Genomic DNA, 18,529 nt, shown 5'->3' on the forward strand with positions numbered 1-18,529 from the left:
AGATGTATGGACAGGTCTAGGCCCAGGTTACAATGAAGAGCATCCTCTGCATTTTCTGGAGCACACTCAGTGCTGCATACGATGAAAAAGTAAATTTAATTTACTTTTAAATATATTATTTATTATTATTTTAAATCTACTGGTTAAGGTAGTTTTGGGATGGACACAAGCTACCACTGATACAATGATAATACCCTTGCCTCTAAAGAAAACACAACCTTACATGCAACATTTCAATGAGCTCCTCTTAAGCTCCCAATACTTCTTTCCTCCCTTCATTTTGTCCAAAATCCCTATTCCATTCTTACTGCTTCCTCGATAGCCAAACATTATCCACTATCACAGCCTTTGACATCCCATTCCTAATTAAAATGCTCTGCATCTACCTTTTCTCTCTTTTTGATTTATTGCAATCCTCTCTTCTCCACCACCATGCCCAGCCTTTCTTTTTTTTCTTTCTGTCCACTTCACCTTTTCCATTCTTCTTTGAACCACATTTCAAAATCCTCCAATCCATGCCCATCAGCCTGCTTCAATGACCATGTTTCTATGTGGTACATACCCAGCCTCCATACCAAAGTTTTGACAATACTTTGCTTAAAATCCCAATGCAATGTCCGGTTATCAATTCTCTCTTCCTCATGAGAGCTACTTTGCCTAACCCATTCTTCTCCTAATGTCCGTACTACCTTGCCCATTTTGGTGCTGAACACTTCCTAAATTGTTTATGAATTCCAATTTTCATTTAACTCAGCCTTTGCCTATCTTACACAGCATAACCTTTCTCTATTTACATTTATTCTCATCCCATATCTATCACACTATCTTTCCAATGCACTCAGCAATGCTAGCAACCCCTTGGCTGCCTGCTAAACTTAAGTTTTATCATTGGCACTGAACTGCTTTCAAGAATTAACCACCGACTTTCATTCCCATCTGTGGGTCAGAAATTTTTACGTTTAGCTCTTCCCATGCCTCCTTAACCATTTTCTCCACATATATTTTGAACAGTAAGGGTGATAATGGACATTTCAGTCTTACTCCTGTTCCTAAGACAGCCCATTCCTACTCCCTATCTGCCACTCACACCAGAGCAGTTAGAGACATATACAGTTTGCTGATAGGTCTCCTATTCCTCCAATCTACCCCAATTTTCTGCCATACACTCATCAATCCAACCTAATTCACTCTATTAAACACCTTTTTGTAATCTATTAACCAGACAAATATATATTTTTTTCTGATACACCTTCTTACACTTACAACATAGTTTTTTATATCCATGTCACACAGACCGTCTTCGACCAGTAGTTCGCATGCTTCATTGACACACCAGTGGGCAGCAGCATGCAGGGGAGTCCAGCCATCAAAGTCTTGGGCATCCACATCACAGCCGGCTTGAATAAGGAGCCTTCACAAATAAAATTTAAAAATAAATCAAGATTTTATTCTGATGAAATTTTCAACTTGCTAAGTTTCCAGTTTCCATGAATTATCAACATTATCACATCTGCTTCGTAGTTTTTTGCATATGCTTGGAAAACAACAACACAAGCCAACAAGTGTGAAATTTAATCTTAGAATTATTTGTACAACCGCAAAAATATAACTTCTTCCACTCAATGAATAATGGTACAATATCAAGTCAATGAGATTTTCCAGGGGAAAAAATAACCATAAATGGTACTTTGAAAAAGAATTATAAAAAAACATCACCATTTCATTAATAAGATGTCAAAAACTTCCAACTATGTCAAAAATTTCCAACTATTAAATCAATGCTGTTATTTTTAAAACCAAAATATATACCTTAAAAATTACTAGTTTGTAGTTTAATGTGCTCTGGTCCCGAGCCTTCAAATAATAAGTGCGAATATGATGAACATTTTTAAAACAAAACAAACTTAATTTACTTTATTAACCTCAAAATTAATAAGAATTTAAGTGTTTAGTTTTATTTTTTGTCACATTCCCCAAATAATAGTGATCACTTCCTATTGATGACATTTTATTAACATATTATCCTGCAAAATGCTTATCTAAACAAGGTTATACCACTATGCCAGGTTTTATCCATGTAATTTTCTTTTAAGAAGCATCAAATACAATCACAAAATAATTTACAGAGATTCCGCCATATTAATGCCATTTGAACAGTTAACCTCAATGTCAATTTCACATCAGGAGACTGTTTCTTCAGATTGAACCTTCAATTAATTATGAGTAATTAGTGCAACCGATGCCATAAACAGCAACTGAGAATACCGAGAGAGTTCAACAAAGGTCAGTGAAATTAAATAAGCATTGTAATTGATGACATTATATACTATTAACCATAAACACAGCTATTAACTCAAAGGTCAGTTTGAATGTTTATGATAGAGTTCACCCAATACTAAGCCTAGCAGTGTGTGAAATTTACACATCAGGGTAGGGCAGCCAGATCCTTCACCCGTGCTGCCTACATAATTTCCCAGAAAGTTCTGGTACCCAAAAAATCACCCAGCTCAGATGACATTGAGGGTGCCCAGAGAGGCATGTTCAGGAATCGAACCTGGGCCCTCCAGTCATTAGTCTTACGCTCTACTCCTGGACTACCACAACCCTCAATGTTACATACATATAGATGATTACTATTGTTTTTTCTACATGGCTATTTAAAATACATAAAGCATATAATCGAGTGACGGTACTTTTAACTATTCTGTTTCTGAAGAGTGAAAACGATAATGACTACATCAGCAATAGATGAAAGAGAAAAATCTAATAATTTGTTAAAATATTAAGGAGAGACTACTAGGTAATGGCTCACTGAAAATAAAGGCAAAGTATAGCCTAGACATTTAATATAACAGCAATTGCACTATGCAGCTTTTTAAATCATATTAGACCATCAGTAATGTTCAGTATTCTGGCCAATTCCCATCTTGTCCGCAAAGCAACACAATAATGCACCTGCATTTTGAATCTGCAATAGTCTAAATATTACCATCATACCTCATTACTTTAATGTAGCCTTTGGCAGCAGCTACATGAAGTGCTGTTGCTCCAGTCTTAGGATGCGGAGCTTCTTGTCTGGCCTCTTCACCACCATTATTCAGCCACTCCATTGCATGAAGCATCATTAACCTCTCCTCCTCATTACGGGCCTCTTCGCAGTCTATGCCTAAAATTTGAGCACAGCGGTTATTCAAATTCTCGTTATAGGATACATTTATTTACCAGGAAAACCTAGAGAGCAAAAATTACAAGTTGCTTTTATACATAATTACAGGTACAAGAGTTGTAATTAATTCTTCCCACTGAATTCTCTCTTCAATACTAGAAGCCACGAATGGAGAGTAAAAAAGTAGAAAATGTTGGTGTAAAGAGAGCAGAGTGAAAATAACATTGAAAATTCCCAAAATTACAAGTAATTGGGCACATGGTATGCAGTAATTTTACATTTGCAGATGATTATATTAAAGTAATGCCATGGCATCTCCCACAGTTGTTTTAATTTTGGTACACGACATTCAATTTAATTATTACCAATTTATGGTAAATACCCTTTACCTGAGCCAAAACTTTGACTTCATAAAAGTTATTTCTACTGTCTGGGCAATACTTTGAATAGAGGGGAACCACTTACAACAAGCAAAATTTGTTCTGGGATCGTCCTCATTAAGGGAAACACTTGTCCAGTGAACTAATAAATTTTTTACTACAAAGTTGATTCAAAGAAAATAATTCACATATATACATTGTTTAGGATCGCAGATCATCTTCATCTTTCATTCTTTCATGGAAAGAACCAACCTGAAGAGCAAACTTGATTTTTAATAACAGAAAAGAATTAAAATAATTAGTTTATTATTTATGATACATCCCTAATTATTTTTTAATAGAAAGATGTCTAGAGACATTTTTTGTGGACAGTTCCAAATTTTGTGAAAATGCAACTCAGCATATTATTGATCAAATTCCTAGCACACATAGCCACTGCCTTATTAGGGCAATGCTTTTTATGTATGGTGCACTGCGACAATTTCCAATGACCTTCACATCATATTTAGCCTGCTCTTCTAGACTTTACACTTCTTGAAGGCCTGTGGAGTTCCTGAATGGTTAAAAAGCAGGGGTTCACTTTCTGCTTTCACCAGTACAAAATAGCAGTGTGAGACAGCCTTTCATTGGCTTGTGGCCATGCAAGGCATTCTTCTCTGCTGTTACAGGTAAAAGTATAAATTTACTGCAGCATCTCCTTCCAGAAGAGAACTGTCTTGTCACAATTAAATACCTGTTATGGCAGTTTACCCTCAGAAGCTATTAGCTTCTTGAAATCACCAATGAAGTTCTCTGCTGTCTTTGCACCAGAGCAGTAATGCTTCACAATATTGTGGATGCTGGTTCTTCATTCAAACTTCTCAAAACACCTATGGCTTCCCTTAAATACTTCTTCTTTGGCCGTTTTGGATCCTGGAATCTTCTTACAAAGGTCAGCGAAAATCACTTTCCCCTTCTCAGAAATGATGTTCTAATTTATAATGTCGCATTGCAATTGGTTTTCATTTATCCATTCGAGAAGCACCCTTCCAGCATCATTCAGAATTTAAAAGCATTGCATTGAAATACTGTTGCTCCCTTTGAAGCACCTACCTCTTTAATTTTTTACTTGTTCTTGAGGATAGTGCAAATTGCTGATGTACACCAAATCTATGTGCATGCCAAATCAGCCAACCTCACATCATATTCTTGCTTTTCAGCGATTTTACTTTTCATTTCTACCAATATTTTTATTCCTTCAAGGCTATCTTCTTGCGGATTTTTCACCACGGACATTTAAAATTATACCTCTGAACACAAGTTTGGAAAAATGTTGCAAGTAACACAAAGATGACAGAAGAACGAGAACTAAACAGTAACTGAAGCAGCAGGCGTGCATTCATTTTGGGAATTCCTCTCTCCTTGTGACTCATTAAGGGCGTTGATTTTGGTCAAAATGTTTTCGCTCATTATGCAAATTACTTGCTACGTGAGGTGCTCACTATGTGAGGTTCCACTGTACAAGCAATGTTAATTCATTCAATTGAAAAAAATACTTAAATATAAATGCACAATCAAGTAAAATAATGCAGTAAGCACCTTGAAAATAATTTATAAATGAAGGGGCAATGTAAATTTGAAAAGAGTACCACTTGTTACAATGATGGTAATTACTTTTGCCAAACATGACATAATGGAATGTGAATACGATTCTTGGAAACATTAACCAGGAATTCACTGTACTTCAGCTTTTAAAATCATTTTGAAACATGTAGTTTCCAGATTTACTTAGTGGAAATGATGAAAGATCATGAGTCATTTTGAAATGGCTTGAAAACAAACCTTTAGCAAAAACCTGCTCGTTGAGCATTTCTTCCATCTCGTCTGACTCTGCAATATCCAATGGAAGATGGCCATCATTGTTGACCGAAGCAACATTGGCTCCATTTTCTATTAGGAACCTGTAAATCCAATCACAACAAATTAGTGGCACAAAATTAACAGCCAAGATAGACACTTAACCCGTAACTAAAAAACCATAAAATTTGGATTATCATTCGTATTTTTGTCACTTGCTGGATCCTACTTGAGGGACATGCACCCAAAAACCATACCATATATCAAGCATACAAGTTTGAAATGCAGATTTCAGACAACATAGATAGATAGATATATAGAGGTCTTTATTTAACATATGGTGCACCAATGTAGTTTATGGCATAAAGATTTGACACTTATACCATTTTGTTGTGCCATCAACAAGTATCAGATGCACATGAGTGATAAATTGAACAAGTGTTTGCATAGCATTGTGTTGCTGTGTTCAATATGTTGAAATTTAAATCAAACAAAGAGCATTTGCAGACAGCATTAATTTTGTTGCTCTTATTTGAAGAAAACTGCTGCTGAATCATACTGATTACTTCGAGAAGCTTATGGTGAACATGCTCCATCGCAAGACACATGTGAACGATGGTTTCGGCATTTCAAAAGTGGTGACTACGACGTTGCAGACAAAGAAAACCACCAATAAGGTATGGTGAAGCGGAATTGCAAGCCTTGTTGAATGAAGATGATTCACCGACAAAAAATACACCCCCGCAGAGCAATGGAGCATTGGCCAACAAGCTGTTTCCTATTGCCTACGAGAGATGGAAAATTTAGAAGACCGGCAGATAGTAATACTATTTTGAGAGGCAGATGAAGAGGTGCACTCCTCTCCATACAGGGAGATGAAAAATGGATTCATTTTGAGAATCACAAGCGTAAAAAATTCATAGGTCTATCCAGGCACACCATCCATATCGAACAAAAGACCGGATCGCTTTGGCTGAAAGACAATGCTCTTGTGTTTGGTGGGACCAGAAGGGTGTGGTCTATTATGACCTATTAAAACATGGTGAAACGGTTGATACGGAATACTACCTACAACATATGTTTGATTTGAACTGTTCGCTGTTAGAAAAAAGACAAGAATATCAAAACAGGCAACAAAAGGCAATTTTTCATTATAACAATGCTCCATAACATATGGCAAAGTCAATCCGCGACAAGTTCGAAGCACTCAGCTGGGAAGTTCTACCTCATGCAGCTTACTCATTGACTTGGCTCATTCTGATTGCTACTTGTTTGCATCAATGGATCAAGCACTTGCTGAGCAGTACTTTACCTGCTTGGTGATGCCTAAGCATTGGCATAGCAAAACCTTCTCATGAAACTAATTCTGCCTCACAAAATTTTGAGGGATCATAGAAGTAGTAGTAGTTGTTGGGGTTTTTAGGGTGCATTGACAGTTGTGGTCATTTTACCCCACCGAGAAAACATAAACCTCAATCTAATTTTAATAAATATATTTTAAAAACCTAAATATTTAAAAACAAAATCATTAAAAAATAAAGATACTGCAACTAAAGGAGTCACATTAGGCCAGTTTTCCAAAAAATTTTTAAAACTATTTCAAGAGGTGTGGTCATCCCTGAAAATACTGCTTAAATTATCCCTTATTATAAAAAAGTCTCTGGCTATTTGATATTTATTGCATTGTGTCAGGATACGTTTCACCAATAGGGGCAGGTCACCAACATTGCAGTGTTTCCTATGTGAAAAAATACGAGTGCGTGAGGACAGAGTGCCCTATCCTCAAGCGCGTGATCATGATATCTCGTCACATGAACTGTGATCTTGAATTTTTGCCATGCCGAAACAACCGATTTTATAGCCAATTTTTATTGATAAGCTTATTGTTATGTAAGGACCACCAAGCTTCCTTCTACTGGTTTAAAACTAAATTCCGCAAGGCAGCCTTCAGATCCTCCACAGGTATCGATGTGGAATTGGTCTCGAGTTTGCCCAGGGCTATTTTCGCTGCTTTGTAGGCTTTTTCAGTGCCAGGTATTCCTACGTGAACCAGAGTCCATACAAAGAATACCCTGTTCCCCTTTCTCTGAAGGGATCTGAGGGTAAAAGGGATCTCCTGAACTGTTGGGTGCATTGGTGAGAACACCAATATTGATTTTAAGGCACTCAACGAGTCCGAACAGATGAGGAAAGAACCATTATTTTCTTTTATTTCTTTTAGGTCTATCCTGATAGCTGACAGTTCGGCTGCAAATATACTGCAAAACTTGGTCAGTTTTTCCCTCAAGATTCCATGGTAGCGGGACACCACCGCACAGGCACATGTGGATTCCGACTTCAACCCATCGGCATAGACAGGGACAAAATTTGGGTGCGATCCGGGGAAGACACTACAGAGTCACTGGTATTCCGACTTGGTCACAAATGCTTTAGGGTGCATGTAACATAGTCTTAGCATCAGGCTTTGGTGTAAACCAAAATGCATATTTTGCATAAAAGACCAGGAATATTTCATGTAAGGTTAAATGAAATTCATGGATAAAATCATTAAACATTTAATGGCCTAGTGGGCCTTCTTAACCTGTTAAATATTTCTAAAAACTGAGGGTTAAAAAAAATTTTAAAAAATGGGTGATTCATCATGGTTAAAACTTTACAGGCATAATTACCCATCAAAAATATCCTGTGGGCCAATGGAGGCTACCCTACATCAGCAAGTAGGCTTCAAACTGGGCTGGTTCTAAATACCCTAGAGGCCAACCAAATGCTGACTTTGTGAAGACATGTAAGGGGTCTCAAATAAGACTTGTCCTGATGAGTACAGAACTGTAGTCCAATTTGAAACGGACGAAGGCTCGACACAATAAAAGCATGGTAGTGCGATATGCTCCCCAAGTAGAGTGGGAGCCCTAAAACATTGAGGGTTTGATGACACCTCTCATGTAATACGCAGATATGCTCCCGGCAGTTTAGTTTTTGATCAAGGATCATACCTAACGGACAGACTCAACAAATGGGAGATTCCTGCCCAGCAGGCTTCAAGTCGGTGGTATGTGGTGTCCATGAAGAGGATGGAAATGAAAATATTTCATTTTCTCGGTGGAGAAACAAAATCTGTTCCTTCACGACCAGTCTCCCTCTTTATTTATGGTCACCTGGGCTTGCCTGGAGGCATTTACCAGTCATGTTAACTGGCAAAAAATGGCTAGGTCATCCACAAAGAGCGATGCCATCACTGGAGCCCTGATGCATTCCGTTATGTCATTGATTAGAATGGCAAACACCATCACCCTCAGCACTGATCCCTGAGGTACTCCGTTCTCCTGTATGAAGGATTAGGATAAATACTTGCCAGTCCTTACTTTAAAAATGCGGTTTGTTAAAAAATTCCAAATAAATAGGGCCATATTGTCTCTAAATCCCCAGTTATGCTAAGTGTTTAAAATTTTTTGTCACCACACACTATCGTGGGCCTTTGCAATGTTAAAGGCGATGGCTACAACGTGTTGGTGTAGTAGAAAGGCTTCCTGGAAGAAATTGTCAGTGTGCACCAGATGGTCTGTCATGGACCTCATGCCAAAGGCTGCAATGAGCATCTGAAAGAAGATGTCGTCTCTCTAAGGACCAAATGAGATGTCGGTTGACCAACCTTTCTATCACTTGCACAGGCAAACTAGTGAGATAGATGGGATAATAGTTATTTGGGTCAATTTTGTTCTTGCCCTGTTTAAGAATAGGTATCACTATGGACTCCCACCAGGAGCTTAGGAAACTAACCTCAATCCACGATTGATTGAGGTTATTGAGGACCTCCCGCAATTCTGATGAATGAATCTGGAATATTTCGGCAAAAAGCATTGTGGATTTGGTCAATACTTGGCGAGGTGTTATGGGAGTCTGTGGTTGTGGATTTCAGTTCCCAGGGCGAGATAATCTCATTGTATTCCACCGGTGTTCAAGCTTCACCAAAATTAAGAGTGTCTCTCTTACATCGCCTCTTTACGTTTACAAAGTCAGCATCATAACCCTCGTCACTGCTGTTGGACACAAACTACTTGGCGAATATGTCGCTTATTTCAGGGGGTTAATTCACCCAGCCAGCTATCCAGCTATAAGCAATGGTGGGATGACAAATGAGCCCTTGGACCCAGAGATCCTCCATAAAATTAGATAAAATCCATCATCTCCAATTACTTGGGATCATTGACCCTCCCCATAAAGGATCATAGGCATTAAAATTACCCATCAGTGTATGTGGCTGAGGTAGCTGATGGACAAGGGCTTCTAGATTAAAACCTGCTACTGGTGCACCCTTGGGTAGATAAACGTTACAAAATATATTCTACTGTTTCAGGCTTCACTTCGTGGAAGTATTTAACATCCATTCTAAAAAGACTTAGAACTTTTCCAAATAATAAAAATCTGTGGAAAAGGACAAAGTCTTTCTGGAACGGGAACGTTAAAAAATGTTATCCTCTCAGGGGTGTACACTGTGACAGCCACTGCTTGGAATGGAGAGTTCAGTTCGACTCGGGCGGTGTAAAGGACCTCACGAGTTGCAACTGCTACTACTCCTTGGGCTCGCTGACCACTTCATGTCATCCAGTCTAAAAACTGTGTACATCTTTAAAATACCCTTGTCTGCTACCTTAAATGGCCAGCCCATTCTCTTGCCAAGAAAAACCATTGCAGTTCCATTGCAAAATAAAATACATTTTAGATGTTAAAAAAATATAAATAAATATAGTAGTAGTATTTAGGGGAGGCAACAAACAGCTAAGGTCATTGGCACCATTGGGGATGGCCAGGAAAGGATGAAGGGTGGAGAGAAACCCTGCAATGGCATTAGCCTACTCTTAGCAAAAGGTGCCAAGGGATCCACAGTTTCACATCCCATCCGACGGATGGCATACTCACTCAAAGTGCCCTCCACAAAGTACCTCAAGTAGGGATTGAGATACCACAAAAATATTTGATGATGCCAGGATTTGAACCCTGACCCTCTGGGTGGGAAACATAAATAAATATACATATAAATAAGTTTTTAAAAAGTGATGAGACGATCAACCATTTCACGATTGTCGCTTGAAGCGATATTTCCTCCTCAACTCGCTCACAAGGACTTCAGCATCCGAGATACTATGGTGTCATCCATAACCTCCGGCTTTCTTGGCTTTGCTGGAGGTGAAGGGGATGGTGTCTTTTCACACTCATTAAGTGTATTCCCCTAGGTGGTTTTTGGTGGGCTCTTCTTTGAAGGGCCCATCAGAGTAGGTGGCTCATTATGACTCTTGGTCTCTTTGGTTTTTTAATTTTTTGTGCACGCATGTCCGCAGCATTGTCCTTTGTAATTTCTGTTTGTGTGGCGATGGTACACTTTGCAAAGGGATTGATGCGACGGAACCAAAGGACCAGGAGAAAGTTGGAGCAATTAGTGCCCTGTATTTTCTCCTCGCTTCCATGTGTGAGAATTTCTCCAGTGTGTTTATCTCCATGACCTTCCTTTCTTCTTTCATCTACGGACATTCATGGGAGTATACTGGGTGTGCACCCTCACAATAGACACAATGTGTTTCCGAGGTGCAATCTTTACCCCTGTGCATATCTTTGCCACAGTGCAGGCAGGTGGCCCTGCCCTCACATCATGATGCGACATGGCCAAAGCATTGGCACTGAACAATTCACTGGGTTCCGTACGAACAGCCGTACTGGAACAGATTCATACCCAATGAACACCTTGTTGGGGAGCCTATCTCACATTAACGTCAATATCACGGAGGTACTGTTGATATTTTCTCCACTGCCCTTTGTGGTTAGTAGACGACAATCAATCACTTCATGAGAAAACATTTCTCTCTTGATTTCGTCGACTTCCATGTATAGGGGGTCATAATGGCTAATGACTCCCTATACATTGAAGGCTCCCTGACAAGTGTTTAGAGTGCACACACAGTGCACCTCCACCTTTATCGGAATGTCATGGAGCATACGCATAGCCAATACTTTTTTACTCTCTGTCATTCAGGGTCTCAATAAGCAGGGTACCATCCCTCAGTTTCTTCACGCTCTTGGGGTCACCACGTACGAACTGCGACATCACTCTCCGTATAAGGAAAGGAGATATCTTTTTAAAGGTCTTATCTTCCTTAGCACATGACATTATCAAGTACTGCTTGCATGCAGTATAACCGTTATCTCCCCAGCCATGCCTGGATAGGATCTTTTAGGTGGTGGAAATGTTTTTTCCTCCATAATAATAAATTTTTCATCCCTTGGCCTACCTACCAACTATGGAGCCACACATTAGGGATGCCACTCCACTGAGCCAGAGCAATGGCCAGGGATAACTCGAGGGACATAGCACTTCGGGAGTGGGTCTGTTCAGCTTGGATCTTTGATGCAAGGGCCCACCAAAACCCTTACATCTCCTACCTCCCTACCCTGACACCCACAACCTTGGCACTGGCCACTGGAGCGAAAACACAATGGAAGCTGATTGACTGTGAGTGGCTAGCTCCCATCCTCCCATTCACACAAAATCCAGGGCCGAAGAGGGGGGGTATCGCATCCCGGTCGCTACAGGTCATCCAAAACCCTGCAGGGAGCCAGAAAGCTCACCCTCCAGGATCTTCTTCTCCTCTGACGGGTCTCCAGCATGGCAAACACCTGGGTGGATCGCAGGCCAGATGGTATGGCCGCACACAGAGTGGATCCACAACACTGTCCTGACTCATCCCTTGCTGGCAGGAGGTTTGCTTTCCACGTTTTCTCCCTGCCCTTTTAGTCTTTAGTATTCTCTATCCACCTTCCTGCATGGGTGTTGAGGGATAATCCAGACAAATTATGACTTCACCATGCATAATTTGATACAATCTCAATTGCCATTATCAATCTCAGCAAGCATTACAACACTCAAGGAAATGAGGCGGTTTGTAAAAGGTTTCTCAACACAATTTATGTTCAACTTTATCAGCATAAAAGCACAAAACATGCCATTTTTCCTATTGGTTCTCTAATAACCAAATTCATCCTACAGTTACCCTCTGGAATTGGTGGGAAATTCTTATTGTGTGATGTAAATACCAAGATTGTTTCCCACCTTTAAATCCAATGATGCTAACAAATCACCTAGTTCTGATGATTATCCTATAGTGGAATCCACATTTTGCATTTCCCCGAGGACCTAAGTTTTTGCACCCTAAATTGAGTAATCCCTGGGAGTGTTTCAAATGTAGAAAAAATGGGGTGAGTTTAAAATGTAGGCAGAAGGGCAGTTAATCAACATTAATCATAATTGATGGACAACTGCTATGTTTAAGAGCACTTATTGCTAGAATAGCATACTACCTGTCATATTAAATGACTAAATACAAAATGAGAAGAGAAAAGTATTGATGGGCTGAATTTCCTGATTATCAGTTCTTATCTTATTAGTGCTTAGTTTTTCATATAAAACTGGTTAAGATTTTCAAATAAATTTGCTTTGCATACGTAGATGGATTCACAGATGGTGAACAAATGTAAAGAGACCAGGGCAAAGGATGAATTTAAAAAAATGCTTCATGAATAAGGATTTGCCTCACAATCAGACCTTTAATAACACCTTCACTGAACTGGAAACAGCTTACAGCATAATCAGAAGATTAACAAAGATTGAGAAGCTTAAAGATGCTGTGCCTTATCACAAGGAGATAAACAATAAATACAATAATGCCTCTGTGTAAATTTACAAAAGGTCTTCACCATGACATAAGTAAGCTCATGATTACCTTGCAGCCATTTAGCAGTTGACTCTGAGGATGATACTTCTATCATCATTTCATAAAACTTTGTGGAAAAAGGAAGCTGGAGGCATGCAAGCATTTTTTGTTTTACACTTTTTACTCATCATTTAGCAATTTAAAATACACATTATTCATGATGTACTTGAAATAGAGATGTTTGGTGATAACCAATTTCTCTGAAGATGATAAATTGACCTTATTCTTCTCAAAAGGAAGAAAATAACTTCAGAAAACCAGAATAAATGAACCAGTAATTCCAGTTTCAGATACTAATAGATATCCATGACACTATTTTCAAACCATTACAAAACTGGAAAAGATATTTTGCTTTTTTGTATTTTTGATATTTCTCCAGGAAATAATTTTTTGACATCATATTAGATTAAGCAGGTTCAGTGTTTCCTAAAAACATATTTTGAAACTGAAAAAATACATTCACTGCCCTCATGTACCAACCATAGCACTCATTACAACTAAAGACTCAACCTCCATTTCATACATATTTCCACTGTGAGAAAATTATGTTATACCTAAAGCATTTTATATTTTGGAGATTTTTAATTGGTACGCTCAACATGTACTCAATTATTTAGAAGCTCATGAAAATAAAAAAAATGAATTATAAGTTTATTATCAATATTCTGATTACTTACTTGGCTATACTGATAAATCCACATGAAGCAGTTGCATGCAGAGGTGTCCAACCTTCATTGTCACCCCTGTTGACATCGGCACCATGCTCCACAAGGAACTCAACCATTTCCAGGTTGTCATCTATACATGCCTAAAAATAAGAGAAATATATAAAATTAAAATGACAATTTATGCAAAATACAAACAGGGGAACAAGCAATTGAAAATTAGCCAAGAATTTTAGTTTAATTTTACACAGTAGAATTTGCATAATTACCAAACTAGTCTTTTAAATGTTTATATTTTTCAGAAATTCAATACAAATGCAATTATAAAAACTATACCAGTTAGATTTTTTTTTTAAATAATAGGTCAAAGAAAATCACTGATATGGACCAACCAATCCTGTTAAGTGTCTTACAGTTGAACTTCATAGATTAAAAGAATTTCAAAGTACTGTTTTCTATTTTTTGATTGTATGATGGGGGCATAAAGCAGTTTTTGAACCATTATTAAAAAAATTACGAGTATTTTGTAAGATGTACAACTTAATGCTACTCTATTCAAAAGCACCAACCAGCATTTTCAGAATCATACTTCAATACTACTTTTAACTATCTAAAATCTAAGATTTCAATTCAATTTCAATCAAATGTCCTCTCTCTATCCTTAAATTCTTATTTCGCAGGCTCATAGTCCTCATTTATAAGTACAGTATTTCAAGCCCTCAACAACAGCAAGAGAGCCCTAAATTGCTCAAGGTAAAGTGGCCTGAGTATATATTGAATGACAGTAAACAACCTGTGGGTTGGTTTAATGGGCATGGAGTGTCCTAAGCAGTGCCAGGAAGACAAACTTGGACCCTTAGGGCAGTAGACCTTGACTCACTAGGATACCAATAGTTAATGCTTGACTGTAAACATCTACAATAAAACGATTTCATTTTTACATCAAGAGATTATATTTTACTAGTTATAATTAACTTTAAAGATTAAAAAATCTCTAGATGATTCATGAACTAAGGCGTATTTTAATGGTAAATGCATATCCATAGTAGATTACTTATTGGTGGCCATACTAGCAGAAACTTTAGAAAGCTACTAGTTAACACAGACGGCAAAATAAAATGAGCTAAAGTATAATCGAAATAATGGTCATTTGGATACAGCAAGCATAGCTGATCTTGTTCCCCGGGGCCTTGATTTTGGGGGGCACGTACTGAAACGGTCATCACGGACGCCCGAGGAAAAATGGAAGAAATCTCCTCGGGGATTTCCCGATGGACGAAAGCACGGACGGACGAATGGAGACCAGGTTGAGGGGGGGAGACGGGGGAGGGCGGTAGCGAGACCTTCGAGAAAGGATGGAGAGAAGATTGGGCGGAGGGAAAACTGGGAGATCGGCTTCCGTGGAGAACGGCCAAGGGTTAGGGCACTCGACGCCCGCTCACACGAGCACAGACGCGCGCGGCCGAGAACAGCGCCCCCCCCCCACACACACACGATCGCGGCGCCAAATGAGACGGCAAAGCCTCAGGACACGTTCCAGAGGCCAGCTAACGTATAACGGCGTGATTTAGGGCAGAGGATGGGGACGAAAAGCAACGGAATCCGACGGAGAATTCGCAACGTGCAAACTAACCACCCTCGCATTGGTGCCGCAACGGGAAATCCATAAATACCCGTTGAGGTTCACTTTCTATCGGGGAATCAACTTAATTATGAAGCCGTTTCCTACCAAAAATATCTTCGTACCATCGTTGTTAATTAATCACCTGACGAGGAGAGTACACAGTGTTTGTGACGCGAATATTATTAATATAATAGCAATTTAATTGTTTAGGTAATGTGGGGTTTCGAATGATTCATTACACGGTTGGAAGAAGCACTCTCTATCTTCGGAATTAGAGTATCTCAGATTCGATGGCTTACAATCAATATGATTATGATACTGTAGGAACTTGTTTCATAGAAATTAAATAACTACATAGAGGGTAATTATCACAGTGTATTTCTTAGGGGGATCTGTAATTTATTCAACAGTACCATTGCAAAGCAGCTTAGCGTTCAGATTGCGGGGAAGATTCAACTCTCCGACTTCTGCATTATCAATAGCTTGGGCCGCAAGAAGCGCAGCTGCTTGGGTTCACTTCGACGGCCAGAAGTGGAAATTATCCAAGGTACGTAAATTTCCGGGTCATTTCAAGGATAAATCATAAATTTCACGCAAGGAGTCGTGATACAACTGAAAATTCCTTGATACAACTGTTTTAGCATAAAATGTCTCATACTTCCTTCTTCTGGAGCCAAAACCGGACACCAAAAGTAGATCTTGCCAAACGCATTTTCTATCGAAAAAAAACAGAAAACCAACTAACGCATTCGCTAAACGACAAGAATCATTGGATGGGGACGAATATTTTTTATGATCTTAAAGAAGGCAGAAGACATTAAGTGAGAAAGAGGCATAACACAAGAGACGATTAGCAATTTTAAAGATGAGTCGGTAGATAACCATATCATGAAAAATATATCTGATGCCAACGTAGATTTCGTCTAAAAGCTTGATTGTGCCAAAAATTAAACAAGGTGAAGGTCATTTCCGAATGACAAGTTAAATGGAGGCTTCTCTGCGTAAATAATCTTCAAAGAAATCTGACGATCGTAGAATTCAGAAAACCGAAGCCACTAGCTATTAGCTCCATGATCTTGCTTAATGCCCGCAAATTAGTTCATGTCTTTCACACTTAAGAATGATTTGAGGAGTTGAATTTGAGAAAACGCATTGAAGAAGTTCGGCAAAGAAAACGAAAAATACAATGGATCACGACTCCGAATGCACATGCTCCGCAGAGAGCGATTACCATGACATAATGGGTTCCTTGAACTTCAGCAAATTTCCGTACTCGCGCGCACAACAGGTTACCTAGTTTCCAGGCGCCAGCATCACACAAAGGGCAACACCCGTATACGAGGACGCCGCTCTTTATATCGTCTCAGCGGCAAGCAGCTGCGGTGGCCACGGCGATATGTTGGGCAACACTTGACAAGGCACTATCACAACCATTCCACCTACTGCTCGGGATACTATCTTCCTGTAGGTCAAACTTTTGAATTGAGGTCACAATGTTTGGGTAAGAGTCGATTTAAACATGAACAGTGGAAACATTGAATGACTAGAATATGGTGACTACTACCAGGCCAATTACATGGGTGATAACGATAAGTTTACCGATTGTTTCATAATCATCGACACTACACATGCTCAATACATCTTTTAACAGGTACCACCGGAATGAGAATTTTTCGAGCAGTCATATGTCTTACACTGTTGAAAATCAAATCCAAAGACGAACCACACTGTTTACATCTTGATACAATTATTTTGAAATGAGAAAGGGAAATTGGGAGGGAGGGAAGGTGCCATGAGAGAAATTAAGGGGCAAATGCGTGGGTCGATTAAAGAGGAATGCTGACTGAACACCTATCAAACTTACGTTATACCACTCTAGATTGAAATACTGGTAACATTTACGATATATTCAAAAAAAGTAAAAGGAAAATCGACCTGGATCTTCCAGGCTCTTTTTTTCTTTTCAATTACCCGGGTGCCATGTTTCGAAAACAACTGAAGGCAGCTCATCAATAGAAGCAACCAACTGCATTCTGACGCTCACAGCATATACATACTTTTATAAAAATTCCCTTCCGCAAAAATTGAAAACTTATGAAGTACTAGATTGCCTGGATTCGGAGTAATAATACTTAAAAACTGCAATTCGCACGGTACCATTATCTACACAATATATTGACTACACTCGATTTTTTGAAGTCAGTGGGGGGAATACAATCTACACGTCTTCCCATATTCACCTCTAATATGGGCACTGCCGCCATCATCCCACCTAGTGGTACGGAGATAGTCCTAAAACGTATTAAGAACGCTCTAAGAACATCCGATTACCCGCTTGAGAACCCAATAAAGCGATAAGGGTCGCCGTCCATCGACCGTTCGCGTTTTTAATGCATGGCCACCACCTGACAATAGGCCAATTCACCGATGTGTATGATATTGCCTATTAATAATCTGCAGCATTGAAATTTTCATCCCGCTAAGTGAACGTCATTTCTTCTAAAACCATTCTTTGCACAGTTCCTCTTCCTACATTCAAAGGAAGAACTGCTATTGCTACTTTCTTTTAAAGGCCCAATGTAAGCATATAGTATATGTATACATGACAGGATGAATAGGTAATTAAGGTCCCTTTAGTATCAAGTAGCCGCAAGGATTTCTTGTTTTCGTGCGGTCGGACTTTCTTCCGTAAAGAAGTCCGACCAGTGTGTCGCCACTTATTTGGCCAAGCCTATGGCGATGGTACGGTCGTTTGCCCGAACTGGCAACCGATGACGTTTCACGATCTGCCGATACGTGTAAGAGCTATTTCTAAGGGCTAAATAATCGCCCACGTGAATAGTTTCCTTAGCGTCAAATAAATACATCCAAAAGCCAAAAATACAGCTGAAACAATCTTTTTCATTTCATACAATCGATAATAAATAATTAAGATCAAGGCTCTAATTATTTTTAAATCATCATTGGACCGCGAAAATTTCAATTAACTATAAAGGCCTAACTTAAAATATATATTTACGAGGTGCAATGGAGTCTTAAAATCGTTAATAACAGCAATGAAATTAATACCATTGTCTGCGTGGGACAGCTTAATAGAT

General features: G+C 39.0%; 1 protein-coding gene across 5 annotated transcripts in view; it reads right to left on the minus strand.

Moving 5' to 3' along the window:
* The window catches only part of Mbs (Myosin binding subunit), a 244,781-nt gene that overhangs the window by 159,669 nt on the left and 66,583 nt on the right, over window positions 1-18,529 (minus strand). For all 5 annotated transcript variants that reach the window (XR_011701689.1, XR_011701687.1, XR_011701688.1 and 2 more), the window contains exons 2-5: window positions 13,820-13,950; window positions 5,368-5,486; window positions 2,998-3,166; window positions 1,264-1,411 (exon numbers count right to left, since the gene is read on the minus strand). Coding sequence is in view for 1 of the 5 variants with exons in the window: in XM_071589652.1 (XP_071445753.1) it covers window positions 1,264-1,411; window positions 2,998-3,166; window positions 5,368-5,486; window positions 13,820-13,950 (567 nt within the window). In the remaining 4 variants the exon portion in view is untranslated. The remainder of the gene's footprint in view (window positions 1-1,263; window positions 1,412-2,997; window positions 3,167-5,367; window positions 5,487-13,819; window positions 13,951-18,529) is intronic.

Source organism: Hetaerina americana, unplaced genomic scaffold (assembly GCF_022747635.1).
Source record: "Hetaerina americana unplaced genomic scaffold, ioHetAmer1.1.p SCAF_4, whole genome shotgun sequence".
NCBI classification, from domain to species: domain Eukaryota; kingdom Metazoa; phylum Arthropoda; class Insecta; order Odonata; family Calopterygidae; genus Hetaerina; species Hetaerina americana.